The following is a 13,460-nucleotide window of genomic DNA, read 5'->3' on the forward strand; positions in this document are numbered from 1 at the left end:
TAGGCAGCAGCTTAGCCTGCTACAGCATGGTGCAGGGCCCAATCCCCATTTTTTATATATAAAATGACAGTTCTCAGAGCATTTGCCACGAAGACACTGCGACAGTAAGAACCAACACCCTTAACATATACACCGAGATGGGCAATTAGCCTGGTAACAAGCCTATTATGATGCCTATGTCCCATATCCGAGTACCTGAGTCCAGTTCCCTTCTCTGGGTCCTAACCACAGCTTTCTAGCCTGCAGACCCTGGACGGCGGCAGCAGGCATGGCTGAGGTAGCTGGGTTTCCTTCGCCCCACACAGGAGGTCTGGACTGACTCCCTGGCTCCCAATTTCAGCTCCAGCAGATGGAAATCCTCTCTCTCGAAGTAATGTCTTAGATGTTAACAATAGTACCTTGCACACAAAATATACTTGTGACAGGTATTAGCTCCAGTTAACATTAGCCACCTTTGGGGGAGAGCCATATGCCAAAATGTTTACATTATTATTGCTGAGTTACATCTATTGTTTAACCTGTCAAAATTTATATCAAAATGAATATTTATACCTAACACATCTCTTCTATTCAGGGCTTTTAATATTTTCCCAATTAGTGCACAAACACAACAGAGCTAATTACATTAATTAATCTCCCATTCGTGCCATTTTCTTGTAAATAAATCATTGATGCATATGCTTCAGAAGTCTTTCAAGCACACTGAGGTGATCCTCAGGACGCTGGCTCAAACACAAACCCTGTGACAAGGAATTTGCCAGTTGCTGTGTATTAGAGCAGAACAGCTAATATAAATAAAGAATATACACATACATTAACTGAACCCCATTTTACAAGTCCCCCTTTCCACCAACAATTGCAGGTAAATGTCACCTCTTGAAGTACGAAAACAGAAGTGTTTGGCGCTGTCATTAGACCATGTCCAGGGCGCCATGTGCACACAAGGGAGAACATGCAGTATGAAGACAGTGCCACTGAAGGCTGAGCACTGAAACAGACAAGCCAGGCTCAAACAGGACACACAACACAAGCACTTCTCTGCCATTCAGGGAACTGAGACCATGTCCTCTCCATGGGAAGCCAGACATAATCCCCTCAAGACACACTGAAGGGAAAATATGACACCTGTAAGTCAGAAACCTGCATCCTTGAAAACACTGGGACTAGCAAGGGACAGGAGAGATTTAACCAAAAAGCTCTAACTTTGCTGTCATCCAGGGTAAAAAGTTTCTCCAGGTGTTTTTCAGGCATTTTTTAAACTGTTTTACCTATACTTTTTATTTCTCACTGACACATAATAACAGTACGTATTTATGGCGTACACCATGATATTGAGATACACACAAGCTTTGTACAACCAACAGGTAACAGCAAACAATACTTCTATCCCCTCAGCCCCTCAAACAGTACCATTTCTTTGCACTGGAAATTTTTTTTTTTAAAGATTTACTTTACTTTTATTGGAAAGGCAGATTTACAGAGAGAAGGAGACAGAAAAATAAGGTTACCTCTGCAAATGGCCACAACAGCCAGATCTGAGCTGATCAGAAACCAGGTACCAGTAGCTTCCGCCTTGTCTCCCACACAGGTGCACTGGCACTGAGCCATCCTCCACTGCTTTCCCAAGCCACAAGCAGGGAGCTGGATTGGAAGTGGAACAGCCGGCACACAAACCAATGCTCATATGGAATGCCAGCACTTGGAGGAGGGCAATCAGCCAGTTGAGCCAACATGCCAGCCCCACTGGAAACATTCAGAATCCTCTCTAGTAGTATCTGATATGCACGCCCAACTGCCATCAACCATTGTTACCCTCCTGTGCTACGAATAGCAGCAGACCTCCCATCTAACTGCACCTGCCACATCTCCTTAGGCCTCCTGTCTCCTAGACTCTGCTAACCAACGTTCGGCTCTCTGCTTCTCTGAGGCCAACTTTTTTTAGCTTCCACACAATGTTTATTAGTACTCTTTTAGTCCATTCTCTTTCCACCCCTTCCTTCAGCTCTCTGTGCTCAGCTCTTCACTCTGTGGCTCAAGTTGCAGCTGGCAATCTACTACCTCAGAGGCCAAGAGAAGCGCTGAGCAGGCCCAGTCCTCTGGGTTCTTGCTGGGGCAATGTCGGCAAACTGCAGACACAGAGTTGGTCACTGAGTGCTTCTGAGAGCGTAAAGCACAATGTGCTGGCAGGATCTGTATTTGAAAAGCAGAGACAGAGCTCTTCACCACCCAACTGCCTCTTCGTGACATTGGCAACAGCCAGCATCAAGCCAGGCTGAGGCTAGGAAGTCAGAGCTCCATCTGAGTATCCCAGATCAGTGACAGGGACCCAAATACTGAAACTATCACCTGCCGCCCTCCAAGGTGTGAATTAGCAGGAAAGCAGCTTAGAAGTAGAGTCACGACACAAAGTAGGCATTTCCAGGATGCAGGCGGCCCAAACAGACATAACGCTGACCACACCCTTGCCTTGAGCTTGTACCCAGCTCACGCTTACTATTTCTAAGTGTTGAGCTTCTGTTTTTCAATATGCAAAACTGCATTAAGGATAGTATTAAACAGCTGACATTTAGTAGGCAATGTGCCAAGCACTTTCTATGCACTACCTCATTTACTAGGTGATGGTTAGCGTTTTACCAGCCCAGGAAACCAGTTCTACTAATCTCATTTTAAAAATGAGGAAACTGGCGATTGGTGAGGCCAAATGATTTGCCTAAGTCAATCTCAAGTTTAATTATTGGTGGAGCCAGAGTATATACCTAAGTACTCATGTCACAGCATGTCATGATTTGATATGATCACAGTTTCAATGATACAAGCCCTATCATTTGTTAATGCCAGCCAAAACCATTAAGGAAAGTATACCATAGTGCTGTTCTGGGTCATGCACATTTAGGACCTATTTAACATTACTGGCCTTATTCTTAACAAATTATCATTAAATGAACTTTTTTTTAAACTTTTTCGAACTTACATGAAACAACAAGTTGACTTGCTGAAGCTCAGACTGAAAACTAATATTTGCAGCAATGATTAAACTTCAGCTGGCTTAATTTATTTTTCTTTATTTGCAAGGCAGAGAGACAGAGAGAGACAGAGAGAGACAGAGAGATCCTTCCACTGGTTCATTCAAATTCCCACCACAGGGGATGCGGCCAAGTCCAAACTGGGAGCCAGGACTCCCACTGGGTCTGGGGGACACAATTCCTCGATCCATCCCAGCTGCCTCCTAGGAAATACCTCAGCAGAAAACCTGGAGTCAGAAGTGGAGTGGAGACCTCAATCACCCAGGGACAGTCCAACACTGCAGTCAAGCATCCAACCAGCATCTTAACTGCCAGGCCAACCACCAGCCCCTTGCCTGGCTGACTCTGACTCGAAGAGTCACTGAGAAAATAGAGAGTAAGAAAGGAGTCCGTTTAGGGCTGGCATGGAAGTACAGTACAGGCATTGGCTGTTCTAGGGCTGATCCAACTCCCTTCCCTGCCAGTGAACCTGGAGAAGAAGTGATTTATGGCCCAACTTGTGCCCCCGGCACTCACGTGGGAGCCCAGGCTGGAGTTCCAGGTGCTTGGCTTCAGCCTGGGTCGACAAGATTGTTGCAGCCATTTGCAGAATGAACCAACAGACAGAATATTGACAGGGAAGATTGAGTGACATTTAAGGCCAACAACTTGGTCTGAACATGTATTTTTAAAACCCAGTGAATGTAGAGACGCCCGTCACTGATGGAAGGGGTCTTACAGTTTTTCCAGTTACCTAAGGCAAGTGTGCAGCAAAAGAGAAAGCAAAGACAACCAAGAGCAGCTCTGATTTCAGACAGAAAATATGCATATGTACCTGCTCACTGGATGCCAAAAAACTCCCCTTCAATTTCCCAAACCAAGAGAGCTGCACATATAAACTATTTATTTTCAGGAATGACCAGTAGCCACCAGTGTAGGGAAAGCAACCCCAGAGCAATCAGCCGCACAAACAGCTTGTAACAAATGTGATGAAGAATCTTAAAATCTACCCGATGAGCTCAGACAGATCGTACTTTCTGGACTTGATAATGCTCCAAACGTTCTGAAGGAAGTTTCACCTGAGGCAAAAGTGTTGCAATTCTGATTTACCTCATCACATGGTCAGACTTCACCGGACACCGTGGCTTAAGAAAAGGCTGTTTTCCCCGGTTGTAGGCAACGGCCTAGATTGCATTGTACCCAGGCAAGTGTTACACCTCCGAGAGAAAAGCAGCTAATAGCTGGTGGGCGTTCTGGCCTGGTTAATGCCTAATTTGTATTAACTATACCAGTGTGCCAGCAGAGTTGCCTTTTTTTTTTAAGATATGTGGAGGGCAGATTCCGGCTCGCCGACAGACAGCGTCTGGGGACCCATGCATGAGTGTGTATAGGCCCTGGGCAGGCAGGGCCCCGGACTGGCACGGCACACCGCTGGAGGACCAGGCTTGGGGATCTGCATGCTTGTGGGCATGGGAGCTGTGGATTTCTTAGAGGGTCTGGAGATGTGTGGGGAGAAGGACTGCTTAGGGGAACAAAACAGGTGAGGAGTGACTTCCGGGGGACTTCCGCCAGCCAGGCTCCTGAACTTGCAGGCAAATGAGGGGGCTGAGACCAGGTGGCTTAGAGGAGGGAAATCAGAGCATCTTGTGAGGCTACACCAATACACCCGCCCACGTGGGGGACCTGAGTTGGCCTTGTTGGTATCAACCACTGCGTAACAATGCACACAAAAGCCATGGCTGGGGGGCCTCCCTGGCAGAGTTCAACCACAGTACCTGACAGTGAGTGCTGGGACAGAGTGTGGACCATGTCAGGCTGTGTGAACCATAGCTTGGCACCCTCAGGCACATCCGAGAATTGGGTGTGGTGTGGACCAGGCTGCAACATCCACCAACACATGCAAAGGCTGACACTGGGGGACAGACTGTGCCAGGACAGACTGTGCACCCACTGGAATGTGTGAGATCTGGGTCTGGGAGTGGGCCTGGTGGGCTATAGCTCCTGCTGGTGAGCATGAGTCAGGGATGGCTGTTGGTCAGGCCAGGTAGACTGCCTCTCTTATCTACAAGCGTATGGGTTGGCTCTGGGGGTGGGGGGTAGATCGGGCAGGGCCAGGCCAAACTATAGCACACTGGCATGCATGGGAACCAGGATGGAGTACAGGCCACGCCAGGATAGGCAAAGTTATCATACCTACTGGTTTGCATGAAAGCCAGGTATGGGGGCTGACTGGGCAGGGCTAAGCTGCAATGGCCATCAAGAGTTGGGACTGGGTGCAGACCAGGCCAGGCCAGGCCAGGCCAGCCTGCAGCACTTGATGGCCAAAGCCAAACTGGGTGATGGTCCTTTTAGACTAGGTCAGAGCAACCACTGACCCTACAGCTAGCCTGGTTGGGGAGCTAAGGGGACACCCCTGCTGGGCTGCAGTTGCCACTGGTGAATGCAAGAGCCAGAAAGGTGGCGGCAAACTGGGCTGGACATGGCTGCAGTATTTTTTGGCATGGGTGCCAGATGGGGTCTGTGGTGTGTCAGACTGGGCTTGGGCTAGGCCCCAGTACCCATTAGTGCTCCTGAGAGTCAGAGTGGAAACGACATGGGCTGAGCTAGACCCTATAACCCACTGAACCATGTAAGAGCTGGGCGTAGAGCTGGACCAGGCATGGCTGGGCTACAGCACCCAACAGTAAGAGCCAGAATGGGTGGTGGGCCAGTTGGGCAAAGCCACTGTTCCTGCCAGGACAGGAGGTGGACCAAGTCAGGCTGGGTCAACAATCCACCAGTGTGTGCAAGATCTGCCACTGGAAGATGACCTGACAGAAGAGCTTGGGGAACTCTTCTGTTAGAACATAGTCCCTGCAGGTGAGCACAATAAGCAAGGCCCAGACCAAATCAGCTTACAGCACCTGCTGGCATATGTGCGGCATATGTGTGGCTCAGGTCTGGGGATGACCATGCTTGGCAGGCTCAGAGCACACACTGGCAGATATGAGAAATAGGACAAGGTTCAGGATAGACCGGGTTGGGCCACAGCACCAGCCAGTTCACATTAGGGCTGGGGGCTGACTAGAATGGGCTAGGCCACAGCACCCACCAGCATGATCTAGAACTGGGCATGACCAGGCCAAACCAGGTTGCATCACCCACTGGTGAATGCCAAGACGAGACAAGCCATGCCAGTCTGGGCCACAGTTCCCACATAAGACCCAGGATGGAGGCAAGCCCAATAGGGGAGCTTCAGGTGCTTCTCTGCTAAACCACTGCTCCTGCTGGTGAGCGTGACAGCTGGGACTGGGGGCAGACCAGGCTGAACAAAGCTACAAAGCCTACTGACCTGCATGTGAGCACGGCTGGGTGGAGAGCCAAACATGACTAAATGACCATATCCACGGATGCATGAATGAGACAGAGTTAAGTGCAGGCAGATTGGGCTTTGCCGCAGCATCTGCTGACAGGTGCTGGGACTGGGGATAAGTCCTATCAGACTAGACAATAAAATCAACTGGAAAGTACAAGACCCTGGCTGGGAGTGGACTTAGCAGGGAAATTGTGGACACTGTTCTGATGGGCTGCAGCTCCCACTGGTGAGAATGAGAACCAGGGCCGAGGGCAAGCCTGGCTGGACAAGCAGTGTCACCCATCAGCATGAGTGCAGGCTGCATAATCAAGTCATTTGGGATAAGCTAAGCTCCAACACCTACTGATGTGCACAAGAGCCAAATGGGATGTGGGACAGACTGGACCAATCTGCTGCACATACCAGCATGCACAGCGACTGGGGCTGGAGTGGGCCTGGTGGGGGTTATTAAGGGTCACTCTGACTAGGCTGCAGTTCCTACTGGTGTATGTGAGGTCCAAACGTGTGGTGGGCAGGGTTAGGGTGGACCACAGGATCCACTGGTTTGTATATGAAATGGAGCCAGAGACAGAACTGAGCCATCAACTATAACCACCAGTGTGTGTATAGGCTGATGTGGGTGATGGACTGAGCCAGACCCCACACTGGCTGGCACACAGGTCTTGTTGGGGTCACCTCTGGTGAGGTTTTTATAAGGACCCCTGCCCCAACTGGACTACTGGACTCAGAAGTCCAACCACAGTGAATATCATAGGATCTGTGGTCTGACTATGGAGTGCATGGGTCAGAACTGGGTCTCCACAGTTGCTGAGACCTAGGCAATGGACATCATGTCCAGATACTCATAGAGGACATGATAACCAGTTCACTGAGGCCTGCAGAGAACATTCAGTTACATGGAGGGCAGAACAAATTGGACAGCTCTTCTGGTCAAGCTTTGACAGCTAATATTTGGGAGAATGGGGACTCCAAGGTGGACGATGTCAGCCAATGAACCTTCAAGCGAATTCCTCAACCTTGAAGCAACTAAATCAACAGCATTTGATAGTTCTATCAAAATTATTTAAGCAGGATCCTCGGAATACATTCCATATCGGGGACCCTGGGATGACAATGAATGGCCATTCCCGGGTACTGATACAATTGGGATGCTGGGAGCAGCCCTCTCCCCTTCTCTCCCTACACTCCCAAGATAAAGAAAGAAAAAGGAAGGTTGGAGGCAGCTGTCTCATCCACTTCCGCACATTCCTCAACCCTTCCCATCTTAATCAGTGGTCCACATGAGCAGGCATCCATGTCAACTTGTAAATTTCATCAAAAATAAAATGAATTATTTTTTAAGGGATATTTTGTGGAGCTGGTGCAGTGGTATAGCACACTAATTCTCTACCTGTTAGTACTGGCATCCTAAACAGCCACAGGATCATGTCCCAGCTGCTCTACTTTTGATCCAGCTCTTTGCTATAGACAGGAAAATGGCCCCAGTCCTTGGGCCCCTCACCGACATGGGAGACCAGGAGACAGCTCATGGCTCCCAGCTTCGGATCAGCTCAGCTCTGGCCAGTGCAGCCATTTGGAGAATGAACCGGCAGATGGAAGACTTAACTGTCTCTTCTTCTCTCTGTAAAATCTGCCTTTCAATTAAAAACAAGCAAATCTGTTTAAAATTTTAAAAGGGCTATTGTTTAGGGACCGAGCCTGAGAATTTAATAAAGAACTAAGGGTCAAACACAGATTGCTAAACTACTGTCTCAATACAATGGGTTTTCAAAAACAACTGCAAATACACATGCCTTGAATACCACTAATGTCATCAAGGAAAGCCTGCTTCTGACACGTATTATGTTAAATCAGAAAGACCAACATTGTTTCTCAAGAGAAAAAATGGCGGATCCACTTGCAGGACTCTCACCTCTGGAATGGGGCCTCTTTAAACGTTATCTAATCACCCTAGAGAAATGGGATTACACCCTAGGAAAATGGATTACTTCTAGACTGGAACTCAGCTCAAATGTGCAAGAACATAGACACACAAACCCCCAAGCATGCTGCCTATGATGAAATGTTTAAAACTCCAGAGATTTCATAATAGGGAGCTTACTCCAGGTAAAGCATCCACACTCGCATTGTTTCATGCAGCAGCCACTGGCAACATGAGGCCACTGAACACTTCAGATGTGGCTGAGCAAGTGGAGACACGCCTACGTGTAAGAGAGTGCATTTACGTAGGGTGGGACCAAAAGTAAAGAGAATCTAAAGTGTTTCATACGTACAGTATTATACACTGAAAGAATCATTTTATATTGAGGTAAATAAAATATATTAAAAGTAATCTCTCCTGTTTCTTTTTATTTTTTTTAAATATGGCTACTAGACAATGTAAACTCGCCTGGGCCCTGCACCTGGCATGCCCATGCCCTCCACTGATGCAGGGCTCCTAACTGCTTGGAGGTGATGACTCTCCCAAGCCTCCAGGGTGCAAGGAGTACAAGCAGTCCTGTACTCCTCAGCAGATGACTCAGACCACACCTCAACTCAGCCATCCTCAAATATCATTCATTATATTCACTGCGACCACTCCAACCAAAATGATGGGAGCAGATAGATAGGCAACTAATACGTAAAGAGGAGCTGAGAGAGGGCCTAGGCTGTGCACATCAAATCCCTCCCCATGCAAATCCATGTAAATCTGACATGGCTACAGACTCAGCACAACCCGTCCCCAAGGGCCTCACTTGCCACCATACTTAAGATACATTATGACACTGTGGAGACTCAAATAATGCACAGGGAAGCAAGTATGAAATCACATCCCACATCCAACATCCGGCTCTTCCTTATTTCCACCCTATCTGAATACTCAATTGGCCCCTTCCCTGGACACCATCTCCCTCTCTCCTAAGGAGGTCCCCAGCACTGCTGGGGCAACCACCCATTCTCCTGAGGGAATAGAAGCTGCCCGTACTGACAACAGAGTATGACTACCCCTTTATATAAGCCTATTCTAGGACAGGCCCAGCCAGGGTCCCAATTGCTCACAACAAAAAAACATTCTCCTGCCCTCCTTCTTGTATACAACCAACAGTTAACCGTGCTTTTTGTTTCCGATTACCAATTCCAGTCCCTTGGTCCCCCCACATCTTAGATGCAACATTAAGATACATCACAACTTTGGGCCCGGCGGCGTGGCCTAGCGGCTAAAGTCCTCGCCTTGAAAGCCCCGGGATCCCATATGGGCGCCGGTTCTGATCCCGGCAGCTCCACTTCCCATCCAGCTCCCTGCTTGTGGCCTGGGAAAGCAGTTGAGGACGGCCCAATGCATTGGGACACTGCACCCGCGTGGGAGACCGGGAAGAGGTTCCAGGTTCCCGGCTTCGGATCGGCGCGCATCGGCCCGTTGCGGCTCACTTGGGGAGTGAATCATCGGACGGAGGATCTTCCTCTCTGTCTCTCCTCCTCTGTGTATATCTGGCTGTAATAAAATGAATAAATCTTTAAAAAAAAAAGATACATCACAACTTTAACTAGAAATTCATTGTCCCCAAATTTACACTATTCATAATTTCCTTCAACCCAAAAGAATCATAATTATATAAATAAAACAAAAACTCAAGTTTCACCAGAACTTCTCAACTGCCTAGTCTTTAACACATACTGTTTTATTAGAATGTTGAAAAATAAGAAACACATTGCAAATGTCTTGAACTTTTGGCACAGAAAAAAATACTCAATTAAAAAGGCTTTAGTCGATGGCCCACAATGAAAGAGGAACAAAGACAGAGCATGTACTAAACCCACCATACCAGAGCAAGCAGCCACTACCCAGTACTAACCAACTGTAATCTGTCCATTGGATGCAGTGTATGAACAAGAAAGGAAAATCATTACAACCTACTTTGCTGTTTTACAAACACTCACTTTTTCATTAGGATCATATCCCGCTGAACTGAGTCCACGGGCCACCAGAAAGTGTGATCTTGAATAGCGAGGAATAGTCTATAAAAAAAAAAAGTAAAGTTAGACACATGAATGAACTTTCCATAACTTTTTCAGGATATTTCTCCCATTTTATTTCTTTTTTTTTTTTTAAAGATTTATTCATTTCATTACAGCCAGATATACAGAGAGGAGGGGAGACAGAGAGGAAGATCTTCCGTCCGACGATTCACTCCCCGAGTGAGCCGCAACGGGCCGATGCTGCGCCGATCCAAAGCCGGGAACCAGGAACCTCTTCCAGGTCTCCCACGTGGGTGCAGTGTCCCAATGCATTGGGCCGTCCTCAACTGCCTTCCCAGGCCACAAGCAGGGAGCTGGATGGGAAGTGGAGCTGCCGGGACCAGAACCGGTGCCCATATGGGATCCCGGGGCTTTCAAGGCGAGGACTTTAGCCGCTAGGCCACGCCGCCGGGCCCCCATTTTATTTCTAATACAAATGTATTATCAATCAATACATGCAGGTGTGATATACAAAACATAACTACGAAAGAGAAATCATAACCACAGACACGTCTCCCTGGCCACAAGAACAAAAGGCATCAAAACTCCCCGGGAAAGTGTGATCACGGTCAGAAACATTACATTCCACACAGAACAGCCAGAACCACAAAACAAGGACCTTCAATATAAACAGGGATCAGGAATAAGAAAGCAATATTTTTATTGGCTGATGACCGAAGCATGATTTTTATTTTACTTTTTTCTTACATAAAACTGGTTTGGAGCCCAGAGCAATGGCTTAATGGCTAAATCCTTGCCTTGTATGGGCCCAGCATCTCATATGGGAACTGGTTCATATCCCAGTTGCCCTACATCCCATCCAGCTCCCTGCTTGTGGCCTGGGAAAGCAGTCGAGGAAGGCCCAAAGTCTTGGGACCCTGCACCGGAATGGGAAAGCCAGAAGAGGCTCCTGGCTTCCGATTGGCTCAGCTCTGGCCTTTGTGGCCACTTGGGGAGTGAACCAGCAGATGGAAGACCTTTCTCGCTGTCTCTCCTCCTCTCTGTAAATCTAACTTTCCAATAAAAATAAATATTTTGTTTAAAAAGTTGTTTGACTGACTAACAAAAGTTTAAGAAATAATAAAGTCCGGGCCCGGCGGCGTGGCCTAGTGGCTAAAGTCCTCGCCTTGAATGCCCCAGGATCCCATATGGGCACCGGTTCTAATCCCAGCAGCTCCACTTCCCATCCAGCTCCCTGCTTGTGGCCTGGGAAAGCAGTCGAAGACGGCCCAAAGCCTTGAGACCCTGCACCCACGTGGGAGACCCGGAAGAGGTTCCAGGTTCCCGGCTTTGGATTGGTGCAGCACCGGCCGTTGCGCTTACTTGGGGAGTGAATCACCGGACGAAAGATCTTCCTCTCTGTCTCTCCTCCTCTCTGTATATCTGACTTTGTAATAAAATAAATAAATCTTTAAAAAAAAAAAGAAATAATAAAGTTCATGGCTAATCTATTTTAAAAATTTGTAGAGAAAGTATATCTTTACATTTTAATAAAAAAAGACTAAAGTAATTATAGCCAAGGTTGAAGACAATTTCCCAGTAGTTACTGATAAAACTAGAAAAAAAGAAAAAATAAATGAAAGACAACACATATTAACTCTCAGAACTCTCTAAGTGTAACAACACTAATGTTTTCACAGCGACATCTAAAAACAAACTTAAAGACGTTTACAATTATTTAGTGTCAGTCCTCAACTTACAAAACATAATCTCTATATGAAGGGAAAATAACACATATGAAAGAGAGTTTATAAAGTAGCTTTTACAGGTGAGTGGCACCTTGGTTAACACACAGCTTGGGGTGTCCACAGCCCAGGCCTATCGCTCTCTCTGTCAAGTCAACACTATAGGGCAGGGCAGACCCAGGAGGACAGCTGAGTAAGAGGCTCCAGTGAGGAGCCCCAAGCAGAAACACACACACACACACAAACACACACACACAGACACACACACACCTGGCAGGTACAGGAGGTACAGAAGGCTGGAGAGAGAACAGTCAGTACCGCATCTTGCTGCAAAACCAAAGTAACACTGAAGCAATCAAGAGGAAACTGATTTAGGAAGCTCAGCCTGAACACACGGCTCTGCCCGGGAGGGGAGTGGATGACTCTCACCCCCTGGCCCACGGTGGGGGGAGGAAGAGGTACACCTACTCTGCTGTCACTCCCTCCTCCTGAGTTTCTGACTTCACTTGGTGTGCTTTCATATTTTCATCACCCCTGCTACAACTTCGGACAGGCAACAAAGAATCACAGGACAGTTCTGGGACTCAAATGGGAAGACCCTAGTGGTCCCTGTTCCACACCAGTACCTGCAAACAAGTTCCTGGGGCTGCTGCAGCGCAGGGCAGCATTGCACAGTCCTGGCTAAGCAGTCTGACATGCCTCCAACATCACCAGCGGTGGGCAGGTGCAGCAACGGACAGACCACAGCAGGGTGAGCTGTGCTCTGTGCCCAAGGCATCACTGATCTTGGAGGGCTGAAGGTGGTTGGTGGGATCCAGCAGCCTGGCGTTACTGGACACAGGAGTCTACCACAGGAAGAGGCTTGTAGGAGCAAACTACCATTTTTTAGTTACTTTCCCAGGGCATACTTATCAATTGCAGATTTAGGGAGTAATGTAAGATGCAATCAACAAAAACAGCAGCAGCAGACCGGGGGCAAGTCACAACCTAGGATGCTGGCTAGTGTTGAAATAGTTCAAGTGTCCAGAGGGTCAGAGAAAATAAACAGACTACTTAGACTTTCTACAAAGACAGCCACAGAGCCAAGTTACTTTACTAGTCCTTGAATGCAGAGCTGACATTTTATAGCAGCAAGCATCAAGAACTTCCACGGAACAACCGCATCCATCATTTAAAGAGCAAAACAAGCCAGAATCAACCAAGTGTTCAAATAAAGATTTCAAAATAGTCTGTTCTACAGGACACAGCAGAACATAACAGAATACAAAGATACCAGATGTGGATAAATGAGTCTTTAAGCAAAATCAAGCAGAATTCTTTCAAATGAAAATTCTTTCAAATTTAAAACACAATAGAAGGCAATAGCAGAATATTTTTTAAAATTTCTGCAGCTGATCTAAGCCTGGGGAACCTTTTTTTTTT

At 47.4% G+C, this 13,460-nt stretch overlaps 1 protein-coding gene across 1 annotated transcript in view; it reads right to left on the reverse strand.

Moving 5' to 3' along the window:
- Nucleotides 1-13,460, reverse strand: part of PCCA (propionyl-CoA carboxylase subunit alpha) — a 376,803-nt gene that overhangs the window by 339,874 nt on the left and 23,469 nt on the right. Inside the window, exon 2 of the mRNA XM_004577373.2 lies at nt 10,276-10,353. Coding sequence (XP_004577430.2) covers nt 10,276-10,353 — 78 coding nt within the window. The remainder of the gene's footprint in view (nt 1-10,275; nt 10,354-13,460) is intronic.

The sequence above is a fragment of the Ochotona princeps genome, chromosome 12 (assembly GCF_030435755.1).
Source record: "Ochotona princeps isolate mOchPri1 chromosome 12, mOchPri1.hap1, whole genome shotgun sequence".
Taxonomy (NCBI): domain Eukaryota; kingdom Metazoa; phylum Chordata; class Mammalia; order Lagomorpha; family Ochotonidae; genus Ochotona; species Ochotona princeps.